This window comes from Chrysoperla carnea, chromosome 3 (assembly GCF_905475395.1).
Source record: "Chrysoperla carnea chromosome 3, inChrCarn1.1, whole genome shotgun sequence".
Taxonomy (NCBI): domain Eukaryota; kingdom Metazoa; phylum Arthropoda; class Insecta; order Neuroptera; family Chrysopidae; genus Chrysoperla; species Chrysoperla carnea.
In genome coordinates, this window is record NC_058339.1 from 35,770,303 (window position 1) to 35,782,694 (window position 12,392).

General features: G+C 37.7%; 1 protein-coding gene across 1 annotated transcript in view; it reads left to right on the forward strand.

Annotated features, from left to right (window-relative positions):
* LOC123296560 (titin) overlaps positions 1 to 12,392 on the forward strand; it is a 175,143-nt gene that overhangs the window by 136,888 nt on the left and 25,863 nt on the right. The window contains 3 exon segments of the mRNA XM_044878085.1: positions 38 to 6,045; positions 6,133 to 6,186; positions 6,334 to 12,184. Of these exon segments, the coding sequence (XP_044734020.1) occupies positions 38 to 6,045; positions 6,133 to 6,186; positions 6,334 to 12,184 (11,913 nt within the window).

The following is a 12,392-nucleotide window of genomic DNA, read 5'->3' on the forward strand; positions in this document are numbered from 1 at the left end:
AATGAATTACAACAATCTATAACATACTCGAACACAGATATACAAGAATCCATAAAATATACACAATTACCTGAAAAACACGCAAACACCACACTCACACTACACCAACCAATTACAATACACGAAATACAAACCGCAGAAGCCGAAGACACACTTAAAACAGTAGAAAATATTATAAAGCAAAAAACACAAGAGCCCTCGGTAAGTATTCATAACCAAGACATTGCAAATACAAATGAATATCCTAAAAACACCACAATAGCAGCAAAAATTGATGAAAGTGGTGAAACAAGAAGAAAAACTATTAAAAAGAAAGTAATCAAAAAACAAGTTGATGGTAAACCAGAAGTAATTGAAATAACAACTGTTCAAGAAGATGACAAGCAACCTGAAACAACGGTTCACGTTGAAACATTTGATGATGAATCAATGGAGCCGTTTGAACAGCCACAAGAGCCAAAACTTTTGGTCGAAGAATTGCCTGAAGAAGTAAAAGTCATAGAAACTGTTTCTGAAGAAGGAAAACCTCGCAAGAAGGTTGTCAAGAAGCGAGTTATTAAAAAGCAAGTTGGTGGTAAAAAGGAAGTTACTGAAATCACAACAGTTCAAGAAGATGACAGAAAACCTGAAACAACTGTTCACGTTGAAACATTTGACGATGAATCAACGGAGCCGTTAGAACAGCTTGAACAGCCACAGAAACCAAAACTTCTAGTACAGGAATTGCCCGAAGAAGTGAAAGTGATAGAAACTGTTTCTGAAGAAGGCAAACCACGCAAAAAAATTGTTAAGAAGCGGGTTATTAAAAAACGAGTAGGAGGTAAACAGGAAGTAACTGAAATCACTACTGTTCAAGAAGATGACAGAAAACCTGAAACTACTGTTCACGTGGAAACATTTGATGATGAATCAACGGAGCCGTTAGAACAGTCGCAAGAGCCAAAACTTTTGGTCGAAGAATTGCCTGAAGAGGTAAAAGTCATAGAAACTGTTTCTGAAGTAGGCAAATCTCGCAAGAAGGTTGTCAAGAAGCGAGTTATTAGAAAGCAAGTTGGTGGTAAAAAGGAAGTTACTGAAATCACAACAGTTCAAGAAGATGACAGAAAACCTGAAACAACTGTTCACGTTGAAACATTTGATGACGAATCAACAGAGCCGTTAGAACAGCCACAAGAGCCAAAACTTTTGGTCGAAGAATTGCCTGAAGAAGTAAAAGTCATTGAAACTGTTTCTGAAGAAGGAAAACCTCGCAAGAAGGTTGTCAAGAAGCGAGTTATTAGAAAGCAAGTTGGTGGTAAAAAGGAAGTTACTGAAATCACAACAGTTCAAGAAGATGACAGAAAACCTGAAACAACTGTTCACGTTGAAACATTTGACGATGAATCAACGGAGCCGTTAGAACAGCTTGAACAGCCACAGAAACCAAAACTTCTAGTACAAGAATTGCCCGAAGAAGTGAAAGTGATAGAAACTGTTTCTGAAGAAGGCAAACCACGCAAAAAAATTGTTAAGAAGCGGGTTATTAAAAAGCGAGTAGGAGGTAAACAGGAAGTAACTGAAATCACTACTGTTCAAGAAGACGACAGAAAACCCGAAACAACTGTTCACGTTGAAACATTTGATGACGAATCAACAGAGTGGTTAGAACAGTCACAAGAGCCAATACTTTTGGTCGAAGAATTGCCTGAAGAAGTAAAATTCATAGAAACTGTTTCTGAAGAAGGAAAAACTCGCAAGAAGGTTGTCAAGAAGCGAGTTATTAAAAAGCAAGTGGGTGGTAAAAAGGAAGTTACTGAAATCACAACAGTTCAAGAAGATGACAGAAAACCTGAAACTACTGTTCACGTGGAAACATTTGATGATGAATCAACGGAGCCGTTAGAACAGTCGCAAGAGCCAAAACTTTTGGTCGAAGAATTGCCTGTAGAGGTAAAAGTTATAGAAACTGTTTCTGAAGAAGGAAAACCTCACAAGAAGGTTGTCAAGAAGCGAGTTATTAAAAAGCAAGTTGGTGGTAAAAAGGAAGTTACTGAAATCACAACAGTTCAAGAAGATGACAGAAAACCTGAAACAACTGTTCACGTTGAAACATTTGACGATGAATCAACGGAGCCGTTAGAACAGCTTGAACAGCCACAGAAACCAAAACTTCTAGTACAAGAATTGCCCGAAGAAGTGAAAGTGATAGAAACTGTTTCTGAAGAAGGCAAACCACGCAAAAAAATTGTTAAGAAGCGGGTTATTAAAAAGCGAGTAGGAGGTAAACAGGAAGTAACTGAAATCAATACTGTTCAAGAAGACGACAGAAAACCCGAAACAACTGTTCACGTTGAAACATTTGATGCTGAATCAACAGAGCCGTTAGAACAGCCACAAGAGCCGAAACTCCTAGTAGAAGAATTGCCTGAAGAAGTAAAAGTCATAGAAACTGTTTCTGAAGAAGGCAAACCACGCAAAAAGGTTGTTAAAAAGCGTGTTATCAAAAACCATGTTGGTGGTAAACAGGAAGTAACTGAGATCACTACTGTTCAAGAAGACGACGGAAAACCCGAAACAACTGTTCACGTTGAAACATTCGATGATGAATCAACGGAGCCGTTAGAACAGCTTGAACAACCACGGAAACCAAAACTTTTAGTACAAGAGTTGCCCGAAGAAGTGAAAGTCATAAAAACTGTTACTAAAGAAGGCAAAACACGCAAAAAAATTGTTAAAAAGCGGGTTATTAAAAAGCGAGTAGGAGGTAAACAGGAAGTAACTGAAATCACTACTGTTCAAGAAGACGATCAAAATCCCGAAACAACTGTTCACGTTGAAACATTTGATGATGAATCAACGGAGCCGTTTGAACAGCCACAAGAGCCAAAACTCCTAGTAGAAGAATTGCCTGAAGAAGTAAAAGTAATAGAAACGATTTCTGATGAAGGAAAACCTCGCAAGAAGGTAATTAAGAAGCGAGTCATCAAAAAGCGAGTTGGAGGTAAACAGGAAGTAACTGAAATCACTACTGTTCAAGAAGACGATCAATCTCCCGAAACAACTGTTCACGTTGAAACATTTGATGATGAATCAACGGAACCATTAGAACATCTCGAACAACCGCAAAAACCAAAACTTCTTGTAGAGGAATTACCTGAAGAAGTCAAAGTCACAGAAACAATTTCTGAAGAAGGCAAACCACGCAAAAAAATTGTTAAAAAGCGGGTTATTAAAAAGCGAGTAGGAGGTAGACAGCAAGTAACTGAAATCACTACTGTTCAAGAAGACGATCAATCTCCCGAAACAACTGTTCACGTTGAAACATTTGATGATGAATCAACGGAGCCATTAGAACTGCCACAAGAGCCGAAACTCCTAGTAGAAGAATTGCCTGAAGAAGTAAAAGTAATAGAAACGATTTCTGATGAAGGAAAACCTCGCAAGAAAGTAATTAAGAAGCGAGTCATAAAAAAGCGAGTTGGAGGTAAACAGGAAGTAACTGAAATTACAACAGTTCAACAAGACGACAAAAAACCCGAAACAACTGTTCACGTTGAAACATTTGATGATGAATCAACGGAACCATTAGAACAGCTCGAACAACCGCAAAAACCAAAACTTCTTGTAGAGGAATTACCTGAAGAAGTCAAAGTCACAGAAACAATTTCTGAAGAAGGCAAACCACGCAAAAAAATTGTTAAAAAACGGGTTATTAAAAAGCGAGTAGGAGGTAGACAGCAAGTAACTGAAATCACTACTGTTCAAGAAGACGATCAATCTCCCGAAACAACTGTTCACGTTGAAACATTTGATGATGAATCAACGGAGCCATTAGAACTGCCACAAGAGCCGAAACTCCTAGTAGAAGAATTGCCTGAAGAAGTAAAAGTAATAGAAACGATTTCTGATGAAGGAAAACCTCGCAAGAAGGTAATTAAGAAGCGAGTCATCAAAAAGCGAGTTGGAGGTAAACAGGAAGTAACTGAAATCACAACAGTTCAACAAGACGACAAAAAACCCGAAACAACTGTTCACGTTGAAACATTTGATGATGAATCAACGGAACCATTAGAACAGCTCGAACAACCGCAAAAACCAAAACTTCTTGTAGAGGAATTACCTGAAGAAGTCAAAGTCACAGAAACAATTTCTGAAGAAGGCAAACCACGCAAAAAAATTGTTAAAAAGCGGGTTATTAAAAAGCGAGTAGGAGGTAAACAGGAAGTAACTGAAATCACTACTGTTCAAGAAGACGATAAAAATCCCGAAACAACTGTTCACGTTGAAATATTTGATGATGAATCAACGGAGCCGTTAGAAGAGCCACAAGAGCCAAAACTCCTAGTAGAAGAATTGCCTGAAGAAGTAAAAGTAATAGAAACGATTTCTGATGAAGGAAAACCTCGCAAGAAGGTAATTAAGAAGCGAGTCATCAAAAAGCGAGTTGGAGGTAAACAGGAAGTAACTGAAATCACAACAGTTCAACAAGACGACAAAAAACCCGAAACAACTGATCACGTTGAAACATTTGATGATGAATCAACGGAACCATTAGCACAGCTCGAACAACCGCAAAAACCAAAACTTCTTGTAGAGGAATTACCTGAAGAAGTCAAAGTCACAGAAACAATTTCTGAAGAAGGCAAACCACGCAAAAAAATTGTTAAAAAGCGGGTTATTAAAAAGCGAGTAGGAGGTAAACAGGAAGTAACTGAAATCACTACTGTTCAAGAAGACGATAAAAAACCCGAAACAACTGTTCACGTTGAAACATTTGATGATGAATCAACGGAGCCGTTAGAACAGCTAAAAGAGCCGAAACTCCTAGTAGAAGAATTTCCTGAAGAAGTAAAAGTAATAGAAACGATTTCTGATGAAGGAAAACCTCGCAAGAAGGTAATTAAGAAGCGAGTCATCAAAAAGCGAGTTGGAGGTAAACAGGAAGTAACTGAAATCACAACAGTTCAACAAGACGGCAAAAAACCCGAAACAACTGTTCACGTTGAAACATTTGATGATGAATCAACGGAACCATTAGAACAGCTCGAACAACCGCAAAAACCAAAACTTCTTGTAGAGGAATTACCTGAAGAAGTCAAAGTCACAGAAACAATTTCTGAAGAAGGCAAACCACGCAAAAAAATTGTTAAAAAGCGGGTTATTAAAAAGCGAGTAGGAGGTAAACAGCAAGTAACTGAAATCACTACTGTTCAAGAAGACGATCAATCTCCCGAAACAACTGTTCACGTTGAAACATTTGATGATGAATCAACGGAGCCGTTAGAACAGCCACAAGAGCCGAAACTCTTAGTAGAAGAATTGCCGGAAGAAGTAAAAGTAATAGAAACGATTTCTGATGAAGGAAAACCTCGCAAGAAGGTAATTAAGAAGCGAGTCATCAAAAAGCGAGTTGGAGGTAAACAGGAAGTAACTGAAATCACTACTGTTCAAGAAGACGATCAATCTCCCGAAACAACTGTTCACGTTGAAACATTTGATGATGAATCAACGGAACCATTAGAACATCTCGAACAACCGCAAAAACCAAAACTTCTTGTAGAGGAATTACCTGAAGAAGTCAAAGTCACAGAAACAATTTCTGAAGAAGGCAAACCACGCAAAAAAATTGTTAAAAAGCGGGTTATTAAAAAGCGAGTAGGAGGTAAACAGGAAGTAACTGAAATCACTACTGTTCAAGAAGACGATAAAAAACCCGAAACAACTGTTCACGTTGAAACATTTGATGATGAATCAACAGAGCCGTTAGAACAGCCACAAGAGCCGAAACTCCTAGTAGAAGAATTGCCTGAAGAAGTTAAAGTAATAGAAACGATTTCTGATGAAGGAAAACCTCGCAAGAAGGTAATTAAGAAGCGAGTCATCAAAAAGCGAGTTGGAGGTAAACAGGAAGTAACTGAAATCACAACAGTTCAACAAGACGGCAAAAAACCCGAAACAACTGTTCACGTTGAAACATTTGATGATGAATCAACGGAACCATTAGAACAGCTCGAACAACCGCAAAAACCAAAACTTCTTGTAGAGGAATTACCTGAAGAAGTCAAAGTCACAGAAACAATTTCTGAAGAAGGCAAACCACGCAAAAAAATTGTTAAAAAGTGGGTTATTAAAAAGCGAGTAGGAGGTAAACAGGAAGTAACTGAAATCACTACTGTTCAAGAAGACGATAAAAAACCCGAAACAACTGTTCACGTTGAAACATTTGATGATGAATCAACAGAGCCGTTAAAACAGCCACAAGAGCCGAAACTCCTAGTAGAAGAATTGCCTGAAGAAGTTAAAGTAATAGAAACGATTTCTGATGAAGGAAAACCTCGCAAGAAGGTAATTAAGAAGCGAGTCATCAAAAAGCGAGTTGGAGGTAAACAGGAAGTAACTGAAATCACAACAGTTCAACAAGACGGCAAAAAACCCGAAACAACTGTTCACGTTGAAACATTTGATGATGAATCAACGGAACCATTAGAACAGCTCGAACAACCGCAAAAACCAAAACTTCTTGTAGAGGAATTACCTGAAGAAGTCAAAGTCACAGAAACAATTTCTGAAGAAGGCAAACCACGCAAAAAAATTGTTAAAAAGCGGGTTATTAAAAAGCGAGTAGGAGGTAGACAGCAAGTAACTGAAATCACTACTGTTCAAGAAGACGATCAATCTCCCGAAACAACTGTTCACGTTGACACATTTGATGATGAATCAACGGAGCCATTAGAACTGCCACAAGAGCCGAAACTCCTAGTAGAAGAATTGCCTGAAGAAGTAAAAGTAATAGAAACGATTTCTGATGAAGGAAAACCTCGCAAGAAGGTAATTAAGAAGCGAGTCATCAAAAAGCGAGTTGGAGGTAAACAGGAAGTAACTGAAATCACAACAGTTCAACAAGACGGCAAAAAACCCGAAACAACTGTTCACGTTGAAACATTTGATGATGAATTTACGGAGCCGTTAGAACAGCCACAAGAGCCGAAATTCCTAGTAGAAGAATTGCCGGAAGAAGTAAAAGTAATAGAAACGATTTCTGATGAAGGAAAACCTCGCAAGAAGGTAATTAAGAAGCGAGTCATCAAAAAGCGAGTTGGAGGTAAACAGGAAGTAACTGAAATCACTACTGTTCAAGAAGACGATCAATCTCCCGAAACAACTGTTCACGTTGAAACATTTGATGATGAATCAACGGAACCATTAGAACAGCTCGAACAACCGCAAAAACCAAAACTTCTTGTAGAGGAATTACCTGAAGAAGTCAAAGTCACAGAAACAATTTCTGAAGAAGGCAAACCACGCAAAAAAATTGTTAAAAAGCGGGTTATTAAAAAGCGAGTAGGAGGTAAACAGGAAGTAACTGAAATCACTACTGTTCAAGAAGACGATAAAAAACCCGAAACAACTGTTCACGTTGAAACATTTGATGATGAATTTACGGAGCCGTTAGAACAGCCACAAGAGCCGAAATTCCTAGTAGAAGAATTGCCGGAAGAAGTAAAAGTAATAGAAACGATTTCTGATGAAGGAAAACCTCGCAAGAAGGTAATTAAGAAGCGAGTCATCAAAAAGCGAGTTGGAGGTAAACAGGAAGTAACTGAAATCACTACTGTTCAAGAAGACGACCAATCTCCCGAAACAACTGTTCACGTTGAAACATTTGATGATGAATCAACGGAACCATTAGAACATCTCGAACAACCGCAAAAACCAAAACTTCTTGTAGAGGAATTACCTGAAGAAGTCAAAGTCACAGAAACAATTTCTGAAGAAGGCAAACCACGCAAAAAAATTGTTAAAAAGCGGGTTATTAAAAAGCGAGTAGGAGGTAAACAGGAAGTAACTGAAATCACTACTGTTCAAGAAGACGATAAAAAACCCGAAACAACTGTTCACGTTGAAACATTTGATGATGAATCAACAGAGCCGTTAGAACAGCCACAAGAGCCGAAACTCCTAGTAGAAGAATTGCCTGAAGAAGTAAAAGTAATAGAAACGATTTCTGATGAAGGAAAACCTCGCAAGAAGGTAATTAAGAAGCGAGTCATCAAAAAGCGAGTTGGAGGTAAACAGGAAGTAACTGAAATCACAACAGTTCAACAAGACGACAAAAAACCCGAAACAACTGTTCGCGTTGAAACATTTGATGATGAATCAACGGAACCACTAGAACAGCTCGAACAACCGCAAAAACCAAAACTTCTTGTAGAGGAATTACCTGAAGAAGTCAAAGTCACAGAAACAATTTCTGAAGAAGGCAAACCACGCAAAAAAATTGTTAAAAAGCGGGTTATTAAAAAGCGAGTAGGAGGTAAACAGGAAGTAACTGAAATCACTACTGTTCAAGAAGACGATAAAAAACCCGAAACAACTGTTCACGTTGAAACATTTGATGATGAATCAACGGAGCCGTTAGAACAGCCACAAGAGCCGAAATTCCTAGTAGAAGAATTGCCTGAAGAAGTAAAAGTAATAGAAACGATTTCTGATGAAGGAAAACCTCGCAAGAAGGTAATTAAGAAGCGAGTCATCAAAAAGCGAGTTGGAGGTAAACAGGAAGTAACTGAAATCACAACAGTTCAACAAGACGACAAAAAACCCGAAACAACTGTTCGCGTTGAAACATTTGATGATGAATCAACGGAACCACTAGAACAGCTCGAACAACCGCAAAAACCAAAACTTCTTGTAGAGGAATTACCTGAAGAAGTCAAAGTCACAGAAACAATTTCTGAAGAAGGCAAACCACGCAAAAAAATTGTTAAAAAGCGGGTTATTAAAAAGCGAGTAGGAGGTAAACAGGAAGTAACTGAAATCACTACTGTTCAAGAAGACGATCAATCTCCCGAAACAACTGTTCACGTTGAAACAATTGATGATGAATCAACGGAACCATTAGAACATCTCGAACAACCGCAAAAACCAAAACTTCTTGTAGAGGAATTACCTGAAGAAGTCAAAGTCACAGAAACAATTTCAGAAGAAGGCAAACCACGCAAAAAAATTGTTAAAAAGCGGGTTATTAAAAAGCGAGTAGGAGGTAAACAGGAAGTAACTGAAATCACTACTGTTCAAGAAGACGATCAATCTCCCGAAACAACTGTTCACGTTGAAACATTTGATGATGAATCAACGGAACCATTAGAACATCTCGAACAACCGCAAAAACCAAAACTTCTTGTAGAGGAATTACCTGAAGAAGTCAAAGTCACAGAAACAATTTCAGAAAAAGGCAAACCACGCAAAAAAATTGTTAAAAAGCGGGTTATTAAAAAGCGAGTAGGAGGTAAACAGGAAGTAACTGAAATCACTACTGTTCAAGAAGACGATAAAAAACCCGAAACAACTGTTCACGTTGAAACATTTGATGATGAATCAACGGAGCCGTTAGAACAGCCACAAGAGCCGAAATTCCTAGTAGAAGAATTGCCTGAAGAAGTAAAAGTAATAGAAACGATTTCTGATGAAGGAAAACCTCGCAAGAAGGTAATTAAGAAGCGAGTCATCAAAAAGCGAGTTGGAGGTAAACAGGAAGTAACTGAAATCACAACAGTTCAACAAGACGACAAAAAACCCGAAACAACTGTTCGCGTTGAAACATTTGATGATGAATCAACGGAACCACTAGAACAGCTCGAACAACCGCAAAAACCAAAACTTCTTGTAGAGGAATTACCTGAAGAAGTCAAAGTCACAGAAACAATTTCTGAAGAAGGCAAACCACGCAAAAAAATTGTTAAAAAGCGGGTTATTAAAAAGCGAGTAGGAGGTAAACAGGAAGTAACTGAAATCACTACTGTTCAAGAAGACGATCAATCTCCCGAAACAACTGTTCACGTTGAAACATTTGATGATGAATCAACGGAACCATTAGAACATCTCGAACAACCGCAAAAACCAAAACTTCTTGTAGAGGAATTACCTGAAGAAGTCAAAGTCACAGAAACAATTTCAGAAGAAGGCAAACCACGCAAAAAAATTGTTAAAAAGCGGGTTATTAAAAAGCGAGTAGGAGGTAAACAGGAAGTAACTGAAATCACTACTGTTCAAGAAGACGATCAATCTCCCGAAACAACTATTCACGTTGAAACATTTGATGATGAATCAACGGAGCCGTTAGAACAGCCACAAGAGCCAAAACTCCTAGTAGAAGAATTGCCTGAAGAAGTTAAAATAATAGAAGCGATTTCTGATGAAGGTAAACCTCGCAAGAAGGTAATTAAGAAGCGAGTCATCAAAAAGCGAGTTGGGGGTAAACAGGAAGTAACTGAAATCACAACAGTTCAACAAGACGGCAAAAAACCCGAAACAACTGTTCACGTTGAAACATTCGATGATGAATCAACGGAGCCGTTTGAACAGCTCGAACGACCGCAAGAATCAAATCTTCTTGTGGAAGAAATGCCTGAAGAAGTGAAAGTTATAGAAACTATTTCTGAAGAGGGCAAACCTCTCAAAAAAGTTGTAAAGAAGCGAGTCATCAAAAAGCGAGTTGGAGGTAAAAAAGAAGTGACCAAAATCACAACTGTTCAGGAAGACGACAAAAAGCCCGAAACAACTGTTCACGTTGAAACATTTGATGATGAATCAACGGAACCATTAGAACAGCTCGAACAACCGCAAGAACCAAAACTTCTTGTAGAGGAATTACCTGAAGAAGTTAAAGTCACAGAAACAATTTCTGAAGAAGGCCAACCACGCAAAAAGGTTGTTAAAAAGCGTGTTATCAAAAAGCATGTTGGTGGTAAACAGGAAGTTACAGAAATTACAACTGTCCAAGAAGATGGCAAGAAACCTGAAATTAGTGTTCAAGTTTCAACATTCCCTGAAGAAATCAAAGTAATAGAAACTATTTCCGAAGAGCGTATACCTGATCAGAGAGTTGATAAGAAGCGAATTGTCAAAAAGAAAGTTGTTAAGAAACCGGGGTTGATTGAAGCGGATCAAGATATAAAGTGCGATAAGGACGAACCTTTCAAAAATGATGGAATGAATGAAGATATTGTTTCAATTCCAGAGCAAATTTATGAACCATTTATTAAACCGAAGCTTAAAAAGAAAAATCTTCAATTACTTAAATTGGAGAAGCTCGAGTCTAAAATGTGCTCAGTTTCCTCTCCGATTTTACCTCAGTTTGCAACCCTGAAGTTAAAAAAACCGAAAATCACACCGAGAAAGCAAAGTACAAGTGTAACATTACCCAAGTTTTTACTTAAGAGTAATATTCGATCCATTGAATTTCCAAATGCAAAAGAAAAAGAACAAAAACCATTTATATCGCAACTGATACCAGTCGTCAAAGACCATGGAATACTTTCAAGAAATATGAAAGAGGCAGACAAAATTCGCAAAACAAAACCACGAAAAATGAAACCTTTAGAGGCATATGACAAGGAACTAGAAAAATTAGATTTGGAATTTGAAGAACTTAAGAAACAAGAACTAGAAAAGGTAGAAGATAAAGAACTTTATCAACGCAAACCTAAAAAGCAGCCTGTAGAAGCAGAACAACCAAAAGCTTTGCAGTTGGGAGAAGGAAAAGTGCCTACAGAAGATGCTGAGTTAGAAAAGATTCAATTGAAACGCTTACCACCCAAACCAGATGAAACCCAATCAGAACCTTCGTTAAAATCTAAGCAAGATGGAAAAATTAAGCAATCAAAGAAGACGTTAGTAGACGAAAAAGTAATTGAATTAACTCCTTTAAAACCTTTCGATGATACTTCTTCGAGCCCTCAGCTTGAGGAATATGAAAAAACCGAAATAATTCCCCCGCCTGGTGAATCACCAAATAAAACACCTCCAAAAAGCAAAATACCAAAGAAGGATATACCTGAACAAGATACTACACACTATCATTTGGAGAAAGGTACACCGAAACAAACAAAAGAAGGCGAGGAGCCGGATATTAAATTAAAATATAAACAAGGTGAAAAGCCTGATGAAACACCATCTGGAATAAATCTGAAACCATTCAAAGAGAATAAACCAGAAGAACAAGATGAAAGCGCAACTCCAACAAGACTTTTACTGGACAAAATTCCACACGATGATATTGATATGCCAGAAGTTTCTAAGAAAATGCCTAGAGCGAAAAAATTAAAACCTAAAAAAAATGATGAAATTATTACACCTGAACATACACCTACCGACTCACAAATTACACTACACACTACATCACACACACCTCACGGCACACAAGGTATTACATTTTTTGTAAATTTTTATTATTTGAAAAACGGTAAAAGTATGACTTTGATTGTAATTTGCTACTATTTCACTATTCCACATTTCTTCAATTTTGTTTACTTCACTCATTTATATCCTTATTCCAATTTCCATGATATAACTTGAATGAAACACAATAAAATACTTAAAAAAACATTCACAAAAGATAAATCAGGGAAATC